The 23,762-nt window shown below is 35.4% G+C and overlaps 1 protein-coding gene across 2 annotated transcripts in view; it reads left to right on the plus strand.

Annotated features, from left to right (window-relative positions):
- Positions 1–16,377, plus strand: part of LOC126979245 (uncharacterized) — a 237,638-nt gene extending 221,261 nt beyond the window's left edge. For both annotated transcript variants that reach the window (XM_050828520.1, XM_050828519.1), the window contains exons 2-6: positions 494–660; positions 8,147–8,330; positions 9,398–9,537; positions 13,181–13,400; positions 15,065–16,377. In XM_050828520.1, coding sequence (XP_050684477.1) covers positions 496–660; positions 8,147–8,330; positions 9,398–9,537; positions 13,181–13,400; positions 15,065–15,159 — 804 coding nt within the window. In that variant the 5' untranslated portion in view covers positions 494–495 and the 3' untranslated portion in view covers positions 15,160–16,377. The remainder of the gene's footprint in view (positions 1–493; positions 661–8,146; positions 8,331–9,397; positions 9,538–13,180; positions 13,401–15,064) is intronic.
- The last annotated feature ends 7,385 nt before the right edge of the window (positions 16,378–23,762 follow it).

The raw sequence follows: 23,762 nt of genomic DNA on the forward strand, positions 1-23,762 counted from the left end.
TATTTAAAAGATGATTTAGAACTTGCAGCCTATAAGAGACCTACTCGTCATTTCTTAACTGATAATTTAAAAAATAATAGGGTGATAAAATCGAAACAACTACTGAAGCGGTACGCAAATGGAGGTCATAGATATTATTTGTTTATAGATGAATTTTTTTTTTACAATTGAGCAACATTTTAACAAACAAACTGACCGTATTTATGCTCTAAGGAAGCTTCCCAATTATTCGACAGACTGCAACGTGGGCATTATCCTACTTCAGTGACGGTTTGGTGGGGATTAGCTATGAAGGAGTGAATGAGCCATACTTTTCTGAAAAATGTATCAAAAAATCGGCACAAGTCTATCAAGATACCATGCTTGAGAAAGTAGTGAAGCTCCTCAACAGCACCATGTGTTGTGGGCATTATTTAAAGTGAAAGTAAAAAAATATTAGAATCACAAAACGTGATCATTGATTAAAAAACAATTAAAGTCAATTTTTTTTTAGCGATGACGTCAGCGTACAAGATCACTCAGCTGAAGGTGCCGCTGTACGCGGACCCCCGCCGTGCAGCCGAGCTGAGTTGTCACTTCATAATGGACGACTACGAGCTGCATTCTGTCAAGTTGTACAGAGACCTGGACGAGATATTCAGATACAACCCTTCGCAGAAGGTATGTTTAACTCATAAAATAGGGAAGCTGTTATGCTTAAGCCTTGTTGAAAGGTTAGTTAATAAGGAACACAGAGTAGGAATAAGTAGTTTAATACTTTTTAGTTTTAGTTTTTTAATGCCGTAAAACAGAATTGCTTGCAATGGAAGGGCACGGAAAGATTTTGATAGTTAGGACCAGATATTGAATTTATGATATGTTATCAGTTTTCGTAGCATATACTCTCCCTCAATAATTCCCTCCATTATTTAAACATTTTCATATTCGTTGGAACTATCATAAACGGAAGTTGAATTGGAAAAGTCTAGCTTCAAGAGGTCTTCTCATTAAAGGTTTCATAGGATTCACGTCCGATTCAGGGCTTTGAAAACGTGTGCTTCTAATTTCGTCTTAATATTAGAGACATACAGTTTATTATTAGATGGCTGGATAGTTTATGGCTAGATAGATATTATGGCTTTTTTATATTTAGATTTTGTTATCAGTTCTTCATTTGAAGCATTCAAATACGTATCCGCTACTTTATCTGAATATGAGGACTTGATTTGATTTTTTTAAGAGGAGTAGTGGCTATGACTGCTAAATACCATTAAAATATTAATAGTGACAATGAATAAACTATATTTGAAAACAAAATTTTATGAACGATGCGGGACTCGAACCCACGACCTCTCGAGTTCGAATGACGTATCGTCATAAAATCTTGTATGCTTTGTTCAACTCTCAGATTGTGGCTTCATCTACAGGATCTACTTCACACTCGATAACCTGCTCAACCCCAGTATTTGCGATTTGAACAAAGCATACAAGATTTTATGACGATATGTCACTCAAACTGTTAGCTCAGTTCGAGTCCCGCATCGTTCACAAAATGTTGTTTTCAAATGTTATTTGTCTAATAATCCCAAAAGTGAGGGTTATCACTTTAAAAATATAACAAATTGTTTAAACTATATTTCTTGAAATTGAGCTGCTACTCTCAATATTTATTGCAAGTTCCAACAAAATATTGCCGTATATTCTTTTTGTTTTTCTTTTAACAACTACGTTACTAACTGAACGATTTTTTGATAGAGATGGCTCTCTGCTATTCGCTGCTGCTGCTGAAATTCGAATATTTCGAATTTTATATTGTTCACTCTGACTCTTGTCTGTTCTTTTCTCTATTTGAATTTTATACTTTATTTTTTTATAATTTCATGTCAAACGTCGACCCACAATGGCACGCGATAATCACTTGATGGTAGGTTACGAAAACTACCCATGACGTTAATGATATCATATTCTTTATAAGAAAACTTCGACCAAAGGCATAGCGGGGCGATCAGGAACTATTCATAATATACTCGTCCATTTATAAACACTTAAATAAACTACAACTTAACACATAAATACAACACCTTTCGAGTTAATATCACCGTTAACTTACACCATTACATCAGCCTCACATAAATCAGTTAGCGCACGTATATTTACCCCTTAAATGGACATCACAAATCGAAGACTGAAGAAGTTCTGTTAAATTTCTGTACTTTTAGTAAAATTATACTTGGCGCTAGACACCTTTTGCGCAGGTTACTGTTTAATTAATAGAAATTTATTTATTACATTGGAGTTTCAGGATAGAGCACATCAACATAGAAAAAGGTGTCATGTATTTTTTCATTTGAAGTGGAAACTTCTTTAGGAGCGAGAGATGAGAAAGACCTGTCGTGCATCTACGTAACTCACCGTACGTAATGTGATCACCGCGGCCCATTCTCTCTTATGCACATTATGCAGCACAAAATCCTAAAGCGTCGTTTAAAAAAAAAAAATAATAGTTTAAAAAACTATAAAACACGCTTTATATAAAATTCAACTAAAATATAGAAAATAAATTTTAATAAATTAAATTGAAAATAGTGTAAAAAAAATATTTTATTGTAAAAAAGGGTGGGGAGATATTATTAAAATAATAATTCTTCTATAACCCACGCTTTTTTTTACAATAAAATATATATTTTTCACACTATTTTCAATTTAAATTTATTTTCTATTTTTAAGTTGAATTTCATATAAAGCGTGTTTTTTAGTTTTTTTTAACTATTATTCATTTTTTAGTTACATTTTCTATAAAAGCGTATTTTTAAAACTATTAAGTACTTTAACATCAATTCCTGCCTTATCGACTATACATAAAAATTATATAAATTGACAAAAGTTTTAGTTTGCAAATTGAATAATGGAATTATCTTATCAAAGTAGTGTATTGTCATCAGTCCTCAATAAATTTCCAAAGTTTGAATAAAATCTGGTCGTTTAAAGTGGGTCAAAATCGCGTATAAAGGAGTCAGTTACAAACATACAGACAAACATACAAGTGAAGCTAATATAAACCGTTTAAAAAACGGAAACACGGAGGAATAATAGTAATAATAATAATAAATCTTTATTTGTTGCAAAAAAAAATACAATTTTGCTTAAAATTACCCTCGACCCCCAAACTAGGACAGCCCGTGACATGGGGGTCAGTCTCTTCCCAGTTGTGTATTGTAAAATGTCAAATAACAGACATCAACATATTTTATGGTCTAACAATGGAAGTTATGCAACAAATTATGAACACAGGAACTATTTTATATATAATTTAGGGCGTGTGTTGTGTGTTAGCTTTTTATTTATCAAATGCTATACCTGGTTTAAGTAGTGGTTCTCGAATAAGATTTTCAGTAGCTTCGTAATTTAGGTTTCTTAACATGTTCTTGAGTTTATGTCTAAGTTCATATATATTAGAATGCATAATTTTAAGTTTTGTATTAATATTTTTGAAAAGATATCGTCCCAAATAGTTATATTGGCGTTGTGCAAATGAACTTTTAGTTCGGGGAATGTGTATTACAGTGCATTCGGTGCATCCGATGGTAACGTGTAACGCTTCGGTCTATATACAGCTGACGTACCGTAAGAAGTTCAGTGATTTTGTATAGTTCCTCAGTAGAGAATCTACAAGGTTTACCGAGCATCACCTTTATCATAGCTCTTTGCGCTCTTTCTACCTCAATAAGGTGTGAAGAGGCTGCTCCACCCCACGCAGATATGCAATAGATCAGTAAGGATTGACATAGTGCTTTCTAAACCTGTATTATCAATTTGGTGTCAGCAACGCCACGGAGGTTTCTAAATACGGGGATTAGCCTCCTGACTAGATTAGCAAGTGCTGTGATGTGGGGGTGCCACTTTAGGTTTTCGTCGATGACAACTCCCAAGTACTTCATGGTTACTTCTTTACCGAGTACTTCACAGGAGCAGTCATTAGGAGTGACTTCTAATTTGTTACAGGGAAACGTGTGTAACTTAAGTTTGAAATTAGAAAGGGGCTGGGTGACTCGCGTTATGCTAAAGCAAATGTACTTAGTTTTTTGAGCATTTATGGTGAGTAGATTATTTTCCAATGTTTTTGTGATCCTACTAAGTCCAATTACAGTTGTTGTGCGGGTCTCATTCGACGTTCTCCCATGAAATATTATGGCAGTGTCATCGGCAAAGGCAATAAGTTGGGCATTATCTAGACTTATGTTGCAAATTTCATTAGCGTATACTAAAAAAGCGTCGGTCCCAACGTGCTACCTTGGGGAATGCCGTGTGTTACATTTAGGTTATTGCTAAAATATTCTGCTACTTTTACTTTTTGCGTCCTTCCTAATAGGTAATTATTAAACCTGTCAAGTGCGATTCCTCGTATACCAAGGCCTTCCATTTTTCGGAGTAGGAGAGGTATGGACACGGTGTCAAACGCTTTCTTGAGGTCAAGAAATACTCCCAGGCATTTGTTTCTTTGGTCCATGTGCTTGTTGACAGTATTGGAAAAGGAGATCACAGTATCTTCTGTAGATTTTTTAGCCCTGAAACCATATTGGTTACTTGCTATCAGATTATGTTGTTCAAGGTAGCGTATTAGTCTTGAATTAACCACCTTTTCCAATACCTTACTCAAGGCTCTTAGTAGTGAGATGGGCCTGTAGTTTGAGATGGACAGCTTATCACCACTCTTATAAATTGGAACAACTATAGCTTGCTTGAATAATGATGGAAAAGTACCTGTCATCATACTGAGGTTACAAAGATGATCAATAGGATAGCAATGGATATCCCGGAACTTTCTCAATATACTCGTAGGTACGCCATCATCGCCAGGTGCGCAGCGAATTTTTAGGTTCCCCAGAATACCTTTAATTTCTATTGGATCTGTGGGGTTTAACATCATCGAATTCCCTTTATGTGCGTGTGTTCCCTGTTGGGATATTAACTGTTCTTCGGTTTTATTGGTGGAATTTAATATTTCCTTAGCCAATGAACTTCCTACATTAGTGAAGAAATCGTTAACTCTTTCTTGGGATTCCAGTAGATTGGAAGCCAAGCTTAATAATTCATTAGCCGAGGTTTTTTGCGGGCTTAATTGGCATATTTCTTTTATAACATCCCAGGTTTCTTTTTTCTTACCATTTTGTTGCCGGAGTTTATTTTGATAATAATTTATTTTTAATTTCTTAGTTATTTCTTTACACATATTTCTATAAGTGATATATTTTAATTTATGTTCCGCACTTTCAGGAAATTTCTTGGCAACTGAATGAACATGGTCCCGTCTTTTAATACACTTAATTATACCTCAGATAATCCAAGGTTTAAGTGGCTTTTTTCGGCGTGAAAGTATAGTGGTATCCGTAAACTTGAGAATAATTTCTTGAAGTATATTGGTCAGTATTTGGGCTGCTTCATTAGTTTCAGTAATTAATAAAAAGTATGACCAATCATATTGTACTAAATATTTCTTGATTCCGTCAAAATCGGTTTTGGTTCTAGTATATGCTGCTTGATCGGGTATTCGGGGTACTGGGGAACCTGGGATCGATAGAAGCAGTGGTAAATGGTCTGTCATGTCTGTATTTAAAACAAAGCATCTGGGGTTTCCTACTAGTTTGATCATGGAGTGGTCAAGACATGTTTATCCATGGGTTGGCTTATTTACTGCAGCGTGTAGACCATGGGACCCTTTTACGTCCAGGTAATCGGAAGTGTTTTTGTTGCTTAGGTTAAGAGTGTCTATATTTATGTCACCGGTTAAGACGATGTTACGAGACCTGGTTGTAGTAAGGACCATATCCAGAGATTCAATAAAGGGCCGGATTTCTCTGAAACAGTATGGTCTGTATATACCGAGAATAGTCATGTTTCCTATTTTTGCAGCCAGACAATTTGCTTCTTTGATATTTACCTCATAAACGTATCCTTGTATATCAGAGTTTATATACATAATAACTCCATCGTTTAGGTTAAAGCTACGCTTTGTAAAATATACATTATAACCGTTTATGATTGGAGGAATGGTTGATGCATTGCACCAGCATTCCGACAAAATAATGATATCTGGGTGGACTTTTAGTAGTGATATACGTATCAAGAAGTTATCGAGGTTTTTGTTAATACTTCGTATGTTAAATGAAATTATATTGAAGTACCGTCCAGAGATAAAATATGCGGCTCGTCAATTACTGAACAGGGAATATTACATGTGTCCTCTATGTCATCATGCACAGATTGACTGTTGAATTTTGAATCTTAAGTATAATATACATTCTTGTTCTCCACATTGTCTAGTAGATTCGTAACACAATATCATAGAGTAGTATAAGAATGCGATCATTTTGAATTTGCTCATATTATTTGGCTTGTTTATAGATTGTAATTTTATGTAATATTTTGTAAATATTGATGTATAACAATTAATTATTAAATATGCAATAGATCTTGACTGTGTTTGGGAGTTTAAATACATAGTAATATAATGAAGCTTGTGTGTGTATGAATGCTTAAAGTTGGAAGGTGTAGTAGTGTTAGTATGTCTTGTTTGTAAGTATGTGTAGCAGTGTGATCCGTAGTAGGTGTGGTTTGTTAGGCTTTCGAATGAATTGTATATTAAAAAACAAAGACAAGCTATTGAGAACTGTATGTAACTTAGTTCAGTATGTATAGTCTGTGTAATAGGAGGTATTTGGTAAACGTGTGTGTTCAGAACATTAAAATAACAAATTATATAAAACAAATTAGTTTTCGTCAACGCAGTATTGCAATGTGTACCCAGTATGCATATGAAAGGTTTTAAATATATACCGTTACATTGACCTAATCTTATAAATGATAACATTACATAGTTTTAGAGGTAATACAGAAATAACGGTTTTAGCGATTATTTTCAACACTTCTGCATATCGGGCCGTCCATTACACCTTATTTTTAATTTCATCGAGTTGTTTTTCATTTCTAACCACGATAAATCGGTCGCCTTCTCTCTTCCACAGGAATATTTTGCCGCGTGAGCACCAGTAAAAGCTGTAGTCGTGGGTTCTTGCGTAATCTCTGCATTGATAAAAACAACTTGCTAGTTTTTGGTGTTAGATGCTCCGTAATATAGATTGGAGCGGACGATGAGTCAAGGCCAATGTGCTTAGTATTCAATTTCTCGTTGTTACCTTTGTTGAATTTTTTGACCGACTCCAATACATTCTCTTTACGCACGATAGATGAGAACTTGACCAATATGGGGGGGATTCCTTCCTTTTTCACGGGAATCCTATACACGTCATGGATTTCTGCAGCCTGTAAGTTCAGCTTAAGGGCGGATCCAATGCTGGACACAACCTTAACGAGATCATTCTTAGTTTCGGCCTGCTTTTTCGGGATGTTTTTAATTTCGATGGTTTATGCTCGTATGCTCTTCTCTAGGCTCTCAATTTTCTCTTCAAGACTGCAAATATGAAACCTGCTGTCATCTTTTTCTTTAAGAACTTGGTCAAATTTTCCTTTCATTTCATCATATTTAGTGGCATTGGCCATCTCTGTATTTGATTTACTCATGTCTAGATTTTGCTTCTTTAGTTGTAAAAGTTCCGTGAGCAGTTGGGAGAATATACTTTCAAAAATTTCGGTTAGCTATTCTTTAAACGCTGTAAATAGTTCGTTCATGCCTAGCCCACGTTCAATTCTCCGTTTCGGTCTCCTTTCGTTAGCAGATTCGCTCGCTACGGTCGCATCAGACTCCGAGTAACCGGGTTGTATATTAATTGTAGGTAACTCTGTTCGCGGCATTTTTAATCCGTGCCGTACCGCAGTACCAGGGTAACAGAATTCTAAACAGGTATGTGTGTACTGACCGCTAGTGGGTGGCGCTTAGACAAGCACTTACCAATATGGGTTGAATGAACTAGGGCATCGTGGTGAGAGTTAGGTTTCGCTTTTGTCAAATGTTCGGTTCTAGCCTTGCGCCATTGACGATATAAAGTATTAACATAGTACAAAATACCTACCAGCTTCAAAATGTTTTATAGATTTTTTTTATTTAGTAACGTTGTTTTATAGTATATGATTGTTTTATTTTTGCTCATGTAAACAGTTATTTATATTCAATAAACAATAATGACACTGATATAACTTTGTTTTCCAACAGCCTACGATACGTTTGTACAACGTGACCGGCGTGATAGTTCAAGGCGGAGAGTGTGAGAGTCAGTGGTGTCTGGTGCGGGTGATGCCCGCACCGGTAGCGACAAAAGCTGCGTACACCTGTGAGATATCAACAGAAGGACCCAAGTTTATGATAGCGAGAAAGACTAAACTGATGACTGTTGTTGGTAAGATAATGGTTATTTATGTAGAATTTTGAGTGAGTGGTGTCTGGTACGAGTGATACCCCCGCCTGTAGCCTCACGCGTCGCCCACAGCTGTGAGATATCTACATTAGGACCCAAGTTTTGCGAGCCAAGTATAGTGAGGGAATCTAAACACTTGACTGCTGTAGGTGAGATACTGGTAACTTATTGTTAACGCCGCTATCCGTTTATCAATTTCCTGATACTATTGCTGTCTCTTCCCCCTTTCACCACACCTTGCACACAACATCTTGCATTGCATGCAAGCCAGCAGGCAGTCAGGAAGAAGCCTTGACGCACGCACGCACTCGCTCCGCAAATCCCAAATTAACGCGCCGCGAATCAAATTGTAAAATAGTGAGGAATTAAGAACTACAGACATGGACCGTAGTAAGCGTCGCCGGCAGTGCAGTTACATCAGGTCAGTTCCACCTTTCATACAGTCCACTTTTCATCAGAAGTCCTCTGAACTACGACAGTATAGCTCAGCTGACAGTGATCTTTACACTTATGTATAATAAGCGATATATTAGTAAGCTAACTTTTCCAGAATCTTTTAGAGGATTCATATTCTGGGTGTAGATAAAGTCTTGTATGCAACTGTTGATAATTAGGTATTAAAACACTCATGTGCTACTATTATCATCCACATTCGTATTTTAATACCCCTTACTACACAACAGTTGCATAAATAACTTTTATGTAATATAAATTGTAATTTTTGTATTTTCTTTTACAAGGCGCAGTAAATTAATACTGTATTTAATAACATTACTTAGTAGCACGTTGTACTTTTATAGGCCCAGCCGTTCTCGAGTTTTAGCGAGACTAACGAACAGCAATTCATTTATATATATAGATAGATATATAGATAACACGTAGCATATGTTTCAAAATTTGAAAGATGCCATTGAGTGTCAAGACGCACGCAAAGTAGAAGTTCCTCTACGCTTCCCAAATTATTATATTTTGATCTTTAATATCAGGTGTTGTTATGGCATTATTTTGATACAAATGACTTTGGAAGAATAAGTTGTGTTTTCTTATAGCTATGCCGGATAAAGATCCAGTTATTAATGGAGCACCGAAATTAGTGAAGCCTGGAGACCAGATAGTCCTCAATTGTACTTCAGATTACTCTTTACCTCCGTCGGATATTAATTGGTATATCAACGACGATCTACAAAAGGTGGGTGATATTTTATTATATATATTGTTAAATATTACAATAGAACATAGTTAGTAAATTAATTTATAGTAAAACTAGCTGACCCAGCAAGCGTTGTATTGCCGATATTAAAATCGCGATACAAAAGTAACTGTTGATCGTAGATTAGTGAAAATTTGAATTTGTATGTATTTTTTAATGCTGACTTATAATCCAACAAATTTAAAAAAAAAATGTCAAAAAAAATCTAAAAAAAATTTCGTGTGGACCACCCTTAACATTTAGGGGTATGAAAAATAGATGTTGGCCGATTCTCAGACCTACTCAATAAGCTCACAAAATTTCATGAGAATCTGTCAAGCCGTTTCGGAGGAGTACGGGAACGAACATTGTGACACGAGAATTTTATATAAAAAATGATAAAAAAACTCTTTTTTTTTATTAATAAGCCATCCATTTATAGTAAGTTAATACTTTAGCCTTAGGCTTAGCTTTCTTTTCGTTGTTTCTTTTTACGAATACAGAAAAACATCGATATGTTAATTTATGACAACATTGTTGCGTATAAAAATAATAAAATCACTGAAATATTGAAGATAATATTATTTAATACGCGCTTCAAAAACACAAAGCATAATATTATAACGATAAAATTTAAATAAAAACTTTGGGTGTAGCGATAATTTGACTTCTTTATGTGCTATTTTTAAATATCGGTCATTCAGATTGTGCATTTATTTCATTGATTTTTTTCAACTTAAACTTTATGTATAATGAGAATTTCTATTTAAATTACGATATAGACTAGTTATATTCCCGCTGTTTCGTCATAAAAATAATATTCTGTAATAAACTACTTTCTGTAGCTTTACTATGACAAATAGGAAAATAATATCGCTAATCTTAGACATGATTCTGAATACGCATTTAGTACATTGTATTTCCGTATCACTTACGATTAAATCAAATCAAGAGCGCTTTTATTTGCGGTTTACTTAAAATAAAATTACTTAAAAAAAGCCGAGAAGTTCAAGTAAAAGAAGTGCTAGTAAAAATAATAATTTTAATCTAGCCGATGTGGCTTAGATTTAACTTTGAGTTATTTGTTCGATGGCTCAAGACCAACAGATTCAACCAACCGCATTGCGCTATTTAAATGCAAACGCTGATTCCCCTTTTATATACAGGGTATCTTTGAGAAGGGCGTTGACGGCGAAGTCGGAAACTACGAGAATTTGAGAAAAGTCGTGAAAATAGTCATACCCTCGATTTATAGCAAACCAAGAACTGCATATTTAGTTTCTTTAATTTCTTGAATATAAGCCGGAAAGCGACCCGAATCAGTTTAAAAAAAATACAGCCTGTTTTATTGAACCAGTGGACTTTGTTGCTGATAAGGATCAAACTTTGGAAAGATAAGTATAATAAAAATGAAAGCAAACAGAAAAAATAACAAATTGATTGTCATATCTCACTTTTACCTAACTAATAAGTTGCTCAAAATGGTTTTCGTTGACTCCAATGCTTAAGTTTATACGTCTGTTTAATGACCTTACCGCATTAATTGATACCATTACAGAATATATCCTCGATAGAATTTCAACAAAAAAAGAAAGAATTCGAACTAAAAGTGGAAATAGGAGGTGAGTTTTCATCCGTGTAAAAAAAAATAAAACAGAAAATTTGCTTTTTCTTTCATTTTTAGTTCAGCAAAAGAGTTCATTGGTCCCATAATACAGATAGTTTTTTATTTTATTTTTTTGAAAAATTGTTCTGGTCGATTTCCGTTAAAAGTTGAAGACATTTTAAGGAACTTAAAATGCAGTTATTCTGGATACTCCACCGTATGGCACGTTTTATAATACGATACCACACAGATCACCTTTATTTTCTTTCTAGCTTTTTATATCATAATTTTGTAGAGCTTCTTTACCTGTCGTCGACAAAGAGGACGTAAATACTACGTAATAACAGGCGGGAGGTGCCTAGGTAAAAATTTAAATTTAGTTTAGTATGAAACGTGTAGTGATTTGACATAAGATTGAAATAGTACTACAATACTACTAGTAATTACAGTATGGCGATTGGCTACGCGTATAATCCGGAAAAGTTTGAAAGCGAACAGTGGATTTCGGCAATATCCGTTTTTTACAAGGTTATAGCCGTCATCTGTCACTCTATGAATGACTGCACGTTTCATACAATCGAGTTAATCACTTTTTTCTTAGAGAGTTTGGCAAGGCTACTCGTCGAATTACTTCCTTGGGCAGTAAACAATAAAAGTACTTTGGCAAAAAAGTACCAATTTATATTAACCGAATTAAATAGCGTACTAAAACCTGGGAGAAGTAATTCAAATAAACAAGTATGATGTCTTACAAAGTTTGCCCAATGTAAGCCAATTATTAGTTAATTATTATGATATCTACATTTGATAAGAAATACCAAGTCCATAAAAGCATTAAATAACGTTTGTTTTGTTTGCCAGTGGGACTCTTTGTTAGAGACTTAACGTTCAAGCGACCCTAAATCTTCAATAACGACCTTTTAAAATGCCTTGTTGTTACAACACAATGCTGTTCTTTTATATTCTATATTGTTCACAGATTAATTGTTTACTCCGCAATGAATATGGTTCTTGACATTCATCGGTATTTTGTATTCTAAACAATAGATGTAAGATTGAACACAATTATTACAAATTATTTCATAGGCTTTGTGTTTCCTTTTGTTTGTCAATGATGTCTTCGTATTACATTATTATTATTAGAGACAACTTTAGGCGTACGATACTCTAATTGGTGACACGGAAACCTACTGCTATTTCTTTTCATTTGTTTTTTCATATTGATGGTATGCATGGTCACATGGTGGACCTTTCTTAGGCAAAATCAATCAATCAATCAAAATCTTAAAGACGATCATATTGTACTTAATATAATGCAAAACACATAATATTCAGCACATACGATAGAATTTTTTTATAGAATGGTTCTATTACACGGCTATAGGATAAGTAAAAGTATGTAAATCCAATCTTACTAGCCGTTAAGAACATATTACAGTATTTTAGATTTAGATCTAGTTACAAGGAGCACAAGACATTATTTAATATAATATTAAAGATAAATAATATTAGGTCTTTGTTGAAATAAATTAGATCCTATTATGTGACGCGCAGCGCCCTATTAGCTTGGATCCGAAGTTGGGATATTATGTGAAATGAAATAGCTTGCTTCACTGTTCTCAATAAATCGTTAGAGTAAAGTTGAACAATGTTTGGTACACACTTTGTAGAGAGAAACACTGCAGCCAGGTATTTAATATCGTGCGTTTCTGAGTGTGGAATGCAATTAAGGTGGAAGGGGAAAACTTTGTAAGGAACTATTTCTTTAGAGTGATTTTTAGTTACATATCCGTACAGGATCAGTTAATGACAAGTGATCACCTCCGCCTGTGTTGCAACACCACGGATTATACGAGTGTTGTCAGCCTTTTAGGTAGATAAAGGGATAAAGACTTTTTAATGGTACTCAAGTAATATCGTCCAAGAAATACCGCATATGGTTGATCATTCCGGAGTTTTGTAGTGTATCGAACTCGTCTTATAAAACCATTGAAAGTCCTTAAAAATAGTTTAAGTTAAATAATTATTCTTTATCAGGCTGAGCTATGGCATCACACTGAACTTAGTGCAGTACAGCCCGGGGGTCTTCGTGCTTCGTGGCGTATTCTCAGAATCTCCGTGCCATCAGATGTCATCGGCGCCCTCCAAGTGAGATGTGAGGCAGTTCTCACTGTCGAGCCGCCGGTTATCCGTGAAACTTCAGCCGTAATGACCTTGTTCTCTCGTACTCAGCTATCTAAATATATGTCTAACAGAGGTATGTATTACTTTCTTATCTTTGGCTCCCATTTATAAGTTAGAAGTGTGTAATTAAGTGTGTTAATGAAATTATAATGTTCCTTATTAATCTTTGGTCACAGTCACATTAATTAGGAGGCTCCTTTGCACAGGATGTCGGCTAGATTATGGGTACCACAACGGCGCCTATATCTGCCGTAAAGCAGTAATGCATGCTGACAGCATTACAGTGTTTCGGTCTGAAGGGCGCCGTAGCTAGTGAAATTACTGGGCAACTGAGACTTAACAACTTATATCTCAAGGTCACGAGCACAGTTGTAGTGCCGTTCAGAATTTTTGGGGTTTTTCAAGAATCCTGAGCGGCACTGCAGGATACGGGACCATACTAGGATAATTGATAACCTGATGATGATGACCAGACTAGCAGGACGTTCACGTCCTGCTAGTCTGGTCCCTTATTTTCATATAGAAAATTCTAATTTTGACACTGGTAACACAGTAGTACCTATTACTGAAAAGTGATAATCAATGAAAAGCAACCAACCATAACAAGGAAACAAATAAATTTTTATAAGTACTGAATACTCTTTGGGCATTGATATCATTGCCTATCTGAATCATATTTTTTCTGAAAAAATTGATTTCACTTCTCAAGTAATTTTTTCCTATTTATATCAAACGTGACACACGAGTTAAGATAACCCTAATTACAGTTTACAGTTACAAAAATACTATTCTGTCATTTTTTATATACTTACAATAATTTTATTCTTAAAATCTACTGATTTGGAGAATGCTATGGCTTCTTCCGTAAACATTCTCTTTAAACACCTGTAAAGGCAACTAATTAATTAATATCTCATTCGTGATTTGAGTCGTTATCATTCAGTGTTAATTTCTGTCATAATGTCAGTAAGACATGAAATATGTTCAACTATAGTAGACATTTGGAAGCTTGGTATTTTTTTTTTTTTTTTTGGAAAGACTAAGATAAACGATCGCACTATTTAACTGATGTTAATGTTAATGTTATTCCCGTGCAACACAATCACACACGGGAGCATTGCGAGCCATTTATAAAAGTGTACGCGCTGTTTTTGATTTTTGAAAAAGCCCATGTCTTACAGCCCTTGAAATACCACGCAAGGAAAGCTCATTTTAAGCTTATTTGTACGTGGAAGAAAATTATTATAGATCGACTTAAAGTAAGCCAAAGAGTTCCTAAGAATGTAAAAATAAAATACATTTCTGTTTAATATGCTACTTTTATTAATATGCCTCTTATGAATTAATTAAATTCTCTTTTTGAAGTTATACTTCTTTAGGCCGTTATGAAAAAATAATGAGAGTGAAATTTTAAGATGCGCGCGAATCACAGTAACACGAAAGTAACAGGTTGAAGTTGGTTCCTACAATTTTCTGACGTTTGCGTTATTTTTTTTTTGGTTTCTTCGTCGTAATTATTAGGACAGGTAAAGGGTTCAAGCCAATACAGCCGTATTCAATATTTAATAATTAATTGCCAAAGCCATCATTGCAAGATTTTTACAAAATTGTTCTTTCTAAAAACGTAGGATAGAACGAGAAATAAATCATTTTAATGATATTTGCTTCGTAAGGCCAAAGAAGTATAACTTCTGGCGTGTATACAAAAGTACTCACACACTTTTCTTTTTATTACAGGTGCACAGATCGTATTTCGAGATTTAATATTAGTCTCAGTAATATTAGGTAATGTAAACAGGATTCTATCAGTAATATGGAGCTTAAAAGCATAGATTAAGAAATAACTATTGGTAATATTATTAGCGTAATATGAATAATATTGATTTAAATGAATGAAAGCACATCAAATTTATTATTTTTAAATTGTAAAAGAGGATATGTTTTCCATAAACTGTTTTGTAAATATCTGCTAACTACACTAATTATTTTTTCAAATTATTTTATATGTTTTATCAGCATTGATTAGTTTCCTAAGATTTCTTTGAGTTAAATAGAATAAAAAACCCGAGTCATGCCATTACTTAATATCTTATTTTAAAATACTATTTGATTAGAGATATACTATTGACATAGAGTAATTAAATTAGATTCCCAAGTCAATATCAACTTGAAAGTTTAATTTGCTCAAAACTCTAGCGATATAGTTTCTTACTTATTACGTAGGGCCCTTGGAAAAAGGTAGAAAATGTTCTTTAATATTGTTTAACGTAAATATAATTATTTTCTTAAAATTATGCGAAATTTAAGAGGGCGAAAAAAGTATTTTTAAGTATAAATTTTTCATTATATCAAAAGCTTAATGTAGACTTTTCCTTTTTACTGCCTTGAATAAGGTTTGAAAAGTAAAGTATTCCCTTTGTAATACAGTCTAGTACAGTTGAACAAATAAACAGAATAGAATGCTGAAGTGTTACGGCTAAGGTATGGTTATTGATATTTATTATTATAGATGCAAATATGTGTGTACAATGATAATATGAATTTCTATATAATAAAAATTAATGAATAATAAGAAAATAAAAAATATAATAGATGTATATAATAGTAATTTTACAATACACCAAAGCTCCTGGCACACGAAACTGTTTAAACTATAAATGAAATGAAAACTGATACTATTCTGTAACGCTCATTTGAGAAACGTATGTTGACCGGAGTTGACAGGGAGCGCGATCACACAGAGCCGAATAAAACAGCGTTATTATACTTCAGAGGCCGACGAAATTATCACTATTTATGTAAGTGTGAGCAAGCGCGCCATATTGGTAATACTCCTCTTTCATGTCGCCAGTGCCTCGAGCTTTGCCGATAACTTTATTTCCTTCTAGCACAACACATTATCTTATATTAAATTTAGCACAAAATTACCACTGCTTATACTTTGTCCTATGAAAACTAGTTTAAGTAAAGTTTAATAACCTATGGCTGTGTATGTATGAAATCGTTTGTTAACGTAATGTGTCAAATAAATTATGATATATGAAATAAAATTGATTTTTTTATTTAAACTTCGTCCTCATATCGTTACCATCTCTAGATATTCTTTTGATATAAAAGATTCTCGGTATACTTTGGTGATATAATGGAAAGAGAGTATGATAATGAGAGGCAGTGATAACCTAACAGATGACATGACGCACAAATATATTATGTTACTACTAACACCGGATCCTTAATTTGACATGATATCCAAGTAGCTGGAACTCAGAGAGAGCTGCCACTCAAGAAACTACTTATGGGTGTAATTTAATTCCAATTTTGGGTGTATAAAGGCATAATAGACCAGGGTCGATAATTTTTGAAACCAAAAAAAAATTACAGTAGGATGAAACCCATTGCTAAAGGACGTGAGTATAACAAAAATTAAACGAAAAATAAATTACGGGCGATCTGAGGTCGGGAAGTGGAAAAGGGGGGTGTTTTAGGGTAAAAAATAGTTAATATCGATTTCCGGCAAAACTACAAGTCCTGGCAAAAAGTTAATCGTCAAAGTTGTAGGTAATAAAGAGCTTTTGCAATTTCACTTTTTCCACATAACTTCAAAATTTTGGTGAAAAATTCAAAAAACCAAGTTTTTGGTTTTTTATTTATATCTTTATCAAAAAAATATTTTTTTTTCTACGAAATTTGGTGAAAACTTACCTTATTTTGTACCAAATACACTGTAATTTGTTTGATTTAAAATATTTAATTTTTCGCCTTATTTTAACTTAATATCAAAAAAGAACCCTAATTTTCAATCGAAAATTCTGACGTCAAAATATCAGCTTTTTTCAAAAAGTTTGGGGGCTTTTTGTTCGATGAAATATCTACTTTCTGATGTTGTAAAAAAAATATAAATTACAATTGTAAATGTTCGGAAAATTTAGGTCCAACAAAAGGCATTTCATAAAGAATTCACAACTGTTATTAAGTAGCAGCAAAGATATGGATTAGAAAATCAATAAAGTTGAAAAAAATGTTAATTTAACACTGAATCATTATCCTTTTTACATTTATAAATAGATTTGATTAATCGTCGTAATCCATATTTTTGCTGCTACGAAACAACAGGTATGAATTCTTTATGAAATGCCTTTTGTTGGACTTAAATTTTCCGAACATTTACAATTGTAATTAATATATTTTTTTTACACCATCTATCCATTTTTTTTATTTTTCCCTTAATTTTTGTTATATTCTCGTCATTTTCCAATGAGTTTCATCCTACTATTATTTTGTTTCTCTTTTTATCATTTTCAAAAGCTTCGGCACTGGTCTATAAAGGCATAAAAGGCATTTATTTTCTCAAAATTAATTCCTTTAGAATTCTTTTTGATGTCATTTCTAATAACTACTAGATACTACTACCGCTTCGGAAACAAATGGCGCTCTGAGAGAGAATAAGCGGCGCAAGAAACGCCCCCAGCATTCTTTTTTTGCGCTCTTTTCAATAAAAATATACAATATTGTACAGTCATTTCTATCGCTATAAAATATTCACAATCTAGTCCCAGGCTGTCCGATCATTTAGATATTCAGCAGTGGAGTTGTAGGATTTACGACAGAACCATTTAAATTTATTTATAGAGAATTCCTGAACAGTGGCTGGGACTTTATTATAGAAGTGTATACATTTACCCTTAAAGCTATTATGTATCTTATGAAGCCTACTAGAATTAGTACCAAGCAATCCCTTATTTCTAGTGCTATAATAATAATTGTATGTGTATATTATAGTACATTTGGGAAACTTAAATTAATAGTATTAAAACTTAAATATAATATTATATTTATTATTCCATAATTTGATTTCGTTATATCGTCGCATCCAAATTATGCCTGAGGTAAATAAATAAAATAGGTTCAAGCAACAGTGAAACACAATAATCTGTTAAAGGGTCTTTTATTGTTGCCGCCCGGATCCCATTATCTGAATTACAGATACAAATAATTTGTAGCTCCGCCGGAACGTGACATAATGGTTCAATTGAAACAGGAATTAAATTTGTGTTCAACACAATAAAAGATATCAGTATTTAATGTTAGTCATCAATTGACGAGTATGAGATCACGTCTCCCATAATTCCGTCAGGTTTTCCTCCATTGTATATATTTTTGAAATTATTCTTATTATCATTATAACATTATTACTAGATTGTGTAGCATGTCTCTGTTGTCAACTGAAAAGCTTTTATTTTCTACGGTTCCCCACCAAGTTCTTTTATCGGTCTTTTAATGGGGGCTAAATAATACACATATTCGTGATCAGAGTTCAATGAAACAATACAGCAGTGTCAATTATATCAACAGTATGATATATTTTAAAAACAAATTCAATGTGGCAACCGTTAAACAATACAAGTGAATAACAAATAGATCACTTGAACTGTGAAATGCTTGCATCAAAACTAATTCCAACAATGAGATGTAAACTTGAAATCCTTAACAATGCACAATGTACTTCGCTTCACAAATCATCTAATGGATACTAAAAATAGTTCCAAGCAACATCAATGTAGGTTTTTGCTACTGTTCATACAGCATTTTTTTATGGAATAGGAGGACAAACGAGCGCACGAGTCACCTGGTGTTAAGTGATCACCGCCGCCCACATTCTCTTGCAACACCAGAGGAATCACAAGAGCGTTGTCGGCCTTTAAGGAAGGTGTACGCGCTTTTTTTGAAGGTACCCATGTCGTATCGTCCCGGAAATACCGAACAAGGAAGCTCATTCCACAGCTTTGTAGTACGAGGAAGAAAGCTCCTTGAAAACCGCACTGTGGAGGACCGCCACACATCCAAATGGTGGGGATGATATCCTAATTTGTGGCGTGTCGTGCGAAGGTGGATAAACTTATTTTCGGCGCACAACAAGTAAATCGTGGATCTCACCACTGGTCTGTGAACCTACAAAACTTATTGTTCCTTTATGTTATGTGGTAAGAGAGCAGCGGCGGTGTTGATTTCTAAATGCAGGCGACGTGTTTTCTGGTTTGTCGCTATTCAATAATAATCTCTAATATTTCTCAAAGGTGTTTTTTTTTTCAAATCGTCTTTTACTACCACTTATTCAAACTCTTAGCTTATGTACAAAAGTAAGACACTAAATATTTTCATAAAAAAAAAATTATAATAAATTATTACAATTTGTTAAATCCAAAGTTACGCGAATAGACGATTTAAGGATGCCTCACCTCAAGTTCTGCCGTGACCGTGGTTCATCCAGTTGGATCGAAATAGAGGCATCAAGTAAATATATTATAAGTCACAGTTAATAATAATCACATTAGTTTTGTTGGATTATTTCTCTGTTGGTATTTATTGAGCGCCAAATACTGGCACGGCTCATCTTGTACTATTCATATTATATAAGAAGATAATATACCTCTATGAAAATTTTAAATCCACACACTTTGGTATTTATTAATTGTTGGTAAAATATATGTTAGTTAGTTAATTTTTATAAACAAAGGGTTTGTATTTTAATATGTTTATATTTTTGTTTGAAATGAATAATGTCAAGCACAATTTGACAGATTTAAATCTCTCGCACAAGATGAATGATCGATTATCACTGAGTAAGACGTCTTCCAGAACTCCTCACGGTGTGGACTACAAGGGTCTATTCTTGGACCTTTACTCTTCCTTTTTCACATAAATTATCTTCCAAAACTCGTAGAAAAAAAACACAAGGCAGTATTGCGGATACGATTTCAATCATATTTAAAGTCAAAGGAAGACAAGTATATTTTATGGAGATATAAACTATTATTTATTCTATTTGTCATCGTTTACTGGTTAAGTGCAAATAAACTATTTTTAAATAGAAAGAAGACAAAATGTGTAAAATTTACCGTGCCAAATGTCAAAAACAAGGTAGATGTGAGTATTTATTAAGCGAAGAGGTGGTAAAACTGATGGAATTAATTAATTAATTACTTGTGTTGAATTTTTAAAAATATATATATAAATATTTTTGAAATATGAATATAATAAACTAATATCCTTCAATATTACGTATAATTCGTGTTTACAAAACGTTATTGATGATTTAATAAAAGAGTTTCAGAGGGAACAATGAAACACAATATTCTCTTAAACAGCTTTTCATCGCTGCGTCCCGGATCCCATTATCTGAATTACTGATACAAATGATCCACTGTTCCGTTGGGACGTGCCAAAATGGTTATATTAAAACAATAATGCTTTGAGTCGTTAAATTTGTTGTGAACAAAATAGCTATCAGGCTAGAAACAAGTATGTACCCGGCAATAGTCCATTGTTTTATTCCTAACGAAGGAAAATTTCCATCATCATCATTTCAGCAGGAAGACATCCACTGCTGGACAATGGCCTGATAATTTTATCAATAAGCTCTAATAATCTTATGTTATATAATAATATATAAATTTAAAATAATATTATATAGAAAAATGTTACTTTGAACTCTTACATGTAATGAAAATGATTTAGGGAAAATATAAATAAAATAAACTATACTACTTATTTATTGAAAAGACCAACAGTATAAATATTACAAATGAGTCTTAAAAATATGTGTACATATAACAGCCAATTACAGGTCTCTCTATTTAAACAAAAAATCAACAAATGAATTTTCAATTTAAATTACTTTAACCTAATAGTGTGTATGTAGCTTAAAAACGTTATAAGAACAATATTATGCGTATGAATGCGAATGGAATATAATATATATATATATATATATATATATATATATATATATATCTATTATTATATCTATTATTATATTATGTTTTGATCGTCGCTTTGAAAATTGGATTATGATAAAAGCAAGGATTCTAGATAATAATATACACATTATATTTTTTTTTTTTTTATGGAATAGGAGGACAAACGAGCGTACGGTTAACCTGGTGTTAAGTGATCACCGCCACCCACATTCTCTTGCAACACCAGAGGAATCACAAGAGCGTTGCCGGCCTTTAAGGAAGGTGTACGCGCTTTTTTTGAAGGTACCCATGTCGTATCGTCCCCGAAACACCGCACAAGGAAGCTCATTCCACAGCTTTGTAGTACGAGGGAGAAAGCTTCTTGAAAACCGCACTGTGGAGGACCGCCACACATCCAGATGGTGGGGATGATATCCTAACTTGTGGCGTGTCGTGCGATGGTGAAATTCGGCGGCAGGAATCAGGTTAAACAGCTCTTCGGAACACTCCCCGTGATAAATGCGGTAGAAGACACACAATGAAGCGACGTCTCTACGCAACGCCAAGTGATCCAGCCGTTCACAGAGCACTGAGTCCCCGACAATTCGAGCTGCTCTACGTTGCACGCGGTCAAATGGATCGAGCAGATACTGGGGTGCACCAGACCAGAGATGACAGCAATACTCCATGTGTGGCCGGACCTGCGCTTTGTAGAGCGCTAGAATGTGGGCCGGCTTGAAGTATTGCCGTGCTCTATTGATGACGCCCAGCTTCTTCGAAGCCAATTTGGCTTTGCCCTCCAGATGGCCACGGAATTGGCAATCGCTCGAGATTTCGAGACCCAGTATTCCGATACTAGGCGCGGCTTTAAGAGAAGTGTTCTCGAAGAGCGGTGATACGACAAATGGGGTTTTTTTAGTGGTAAACGCGCAAACTTGAGTCTTCTGGGGGTTAAATTGGACAAGGTTCAATTTACCCCATTCCGCGACCTTCTCGAGAGAGGACTCGATAGAAGACACAAGTTTCTCCCGGCACTGGTCGACGATTTCCCGAGAGAGACCTGCATGGCCCGTGTATACGGCATCACCAGTGCTGTCATCTGCATAGCAATGCATGTTGGAGGTGTCCAACATATCACTGATATGCAGAAGAAACAGCGTAGGAGATAGCACACAGCCTTGGGGCACTCCAGCATTCACGGGTTTCGGGTTCGAGCAATATCCGTCGACAACGACCTGTATGCTACGCCCAGTGAGGAAGCTGGAGGTCCACTTGGACAAGCTCTCGGGAAGCCCAAATGATGGAAGTTTAGAGAGGAGCGCCTTATGCCATACACGATCAAAGGCCTTCGCTATATCCAGGCTAACTGCCAGGCCTTCCCCCTTGCTTTCAATAGCCGCAGCCCATCTATGTGTTAGGTATACCAGAAGATCACCTGCCGACCGACCATGGCGAAACCCGTATTGTCGGTCGTTGATCAACTGGTGACCCTCTAGGTATACCCAGAGCTGACGGCTAATTATGCTCTCCATGATTTTGGAGAGCAGGGAGGTAATAGCAATAGGCCTGTAGTTTGCCGGATCCGAACTGTCTCCTTTTTTTTGGATCGGATGGACAAGGGCTGACTTCCATGAGTCAGGGACTACGCCTTTGGAATAAGAGTGCCGGAATAAACGCGTTAGCACCGGCGTCAACTCAGGGGCACACGTTCTAAGCACGATTGGAGAAATGCCATCCGGCCCGCTCGACTTCCTGACGTCCAACGAAAACAGAGCTCGCCTAACAGTTTTCTGTCTGAACTGTTAGGCGAGCTCGAACTGAAGGCATAGAGCTCTGACACCGCGGGATGGTCGGCGGTGTTTTTCCGTTGTCGTCAAGAGTCGAGTTGGAGGCGAAAAGAGCGCACAGGAGCTCGGCTTTCTCTTTTGCCGTATGGGCCAGGGTGTCATTCCTCATGTGCAACGGCGGCATGGACGGCTGGTTGAAGTTACCAAGAGCAGCTTTCGACAACGACCAGAACTTGCGTGTTCCGGTCGGGTAACTGGAAAGCTGCTCGCCGATTTTGACGACGTGCTTAGACTTCGCACGGGCGATTTGCCGCTTAAAAAATCTGGAGGCACGGTTATATTTCCTCTTAAGAACTTTGCAGTTCGGATCCTTTGTGCCCAGCGCCGCAACCCAAGTTCGATACGCCTGTTTTTTGCAGTCAGATGCTGCTTTAACTGACGCATCGAACCAGGGCTGCGATCTGCCACCGATCGGTACTACAGAGCTTGGTATAAAAATATCCATGCCCTGCAGTATCACATCGCCTACTGCAATGGCGCAGGCACTAGGATCATCCGAAGAGAAACAAACCTTGCCCCAAGGGTAGGATGCAAAAAAGGAACGCATCCTATCCCAATCTGCTGACTTGTAGTGCCAAACGCGGCGGGTCGCTGGTGGTCTGCGACGTTGGCGTCGGATAGGCACTACACTCCTGACCAGGCAATGGTTCGGACGTTCCAAGAGGGGCGTCGACAAAGACCTGGTAACCATCGGGATGTGTAGTCAGCAGAAGATCTAATAAGGACGGCATGTGGCTATCCACCTCCGGGAGCCGCGTTGGCGACTCAACCAATTGGGACAGACCATACGCCAATGCAAAATTATGCACAGATCGCCCTGCGTAGTCTGTGGTACGTGATCCAAGCCATTCG

This window comes from Leptidea sinapis, chromosome Z (genome assembly GCF_905404315.1).
Source record: "Leptidea sinapis chromosome Z, ilLepSina1.1, whole genome shotgun sequence".
NCBI classification, from domain to species: Eukaryota; Metazoa; Arthropoda; class Insecta; order Lepidoptera; family Pieridae; genus Leptidea; species Leptidea sinapis.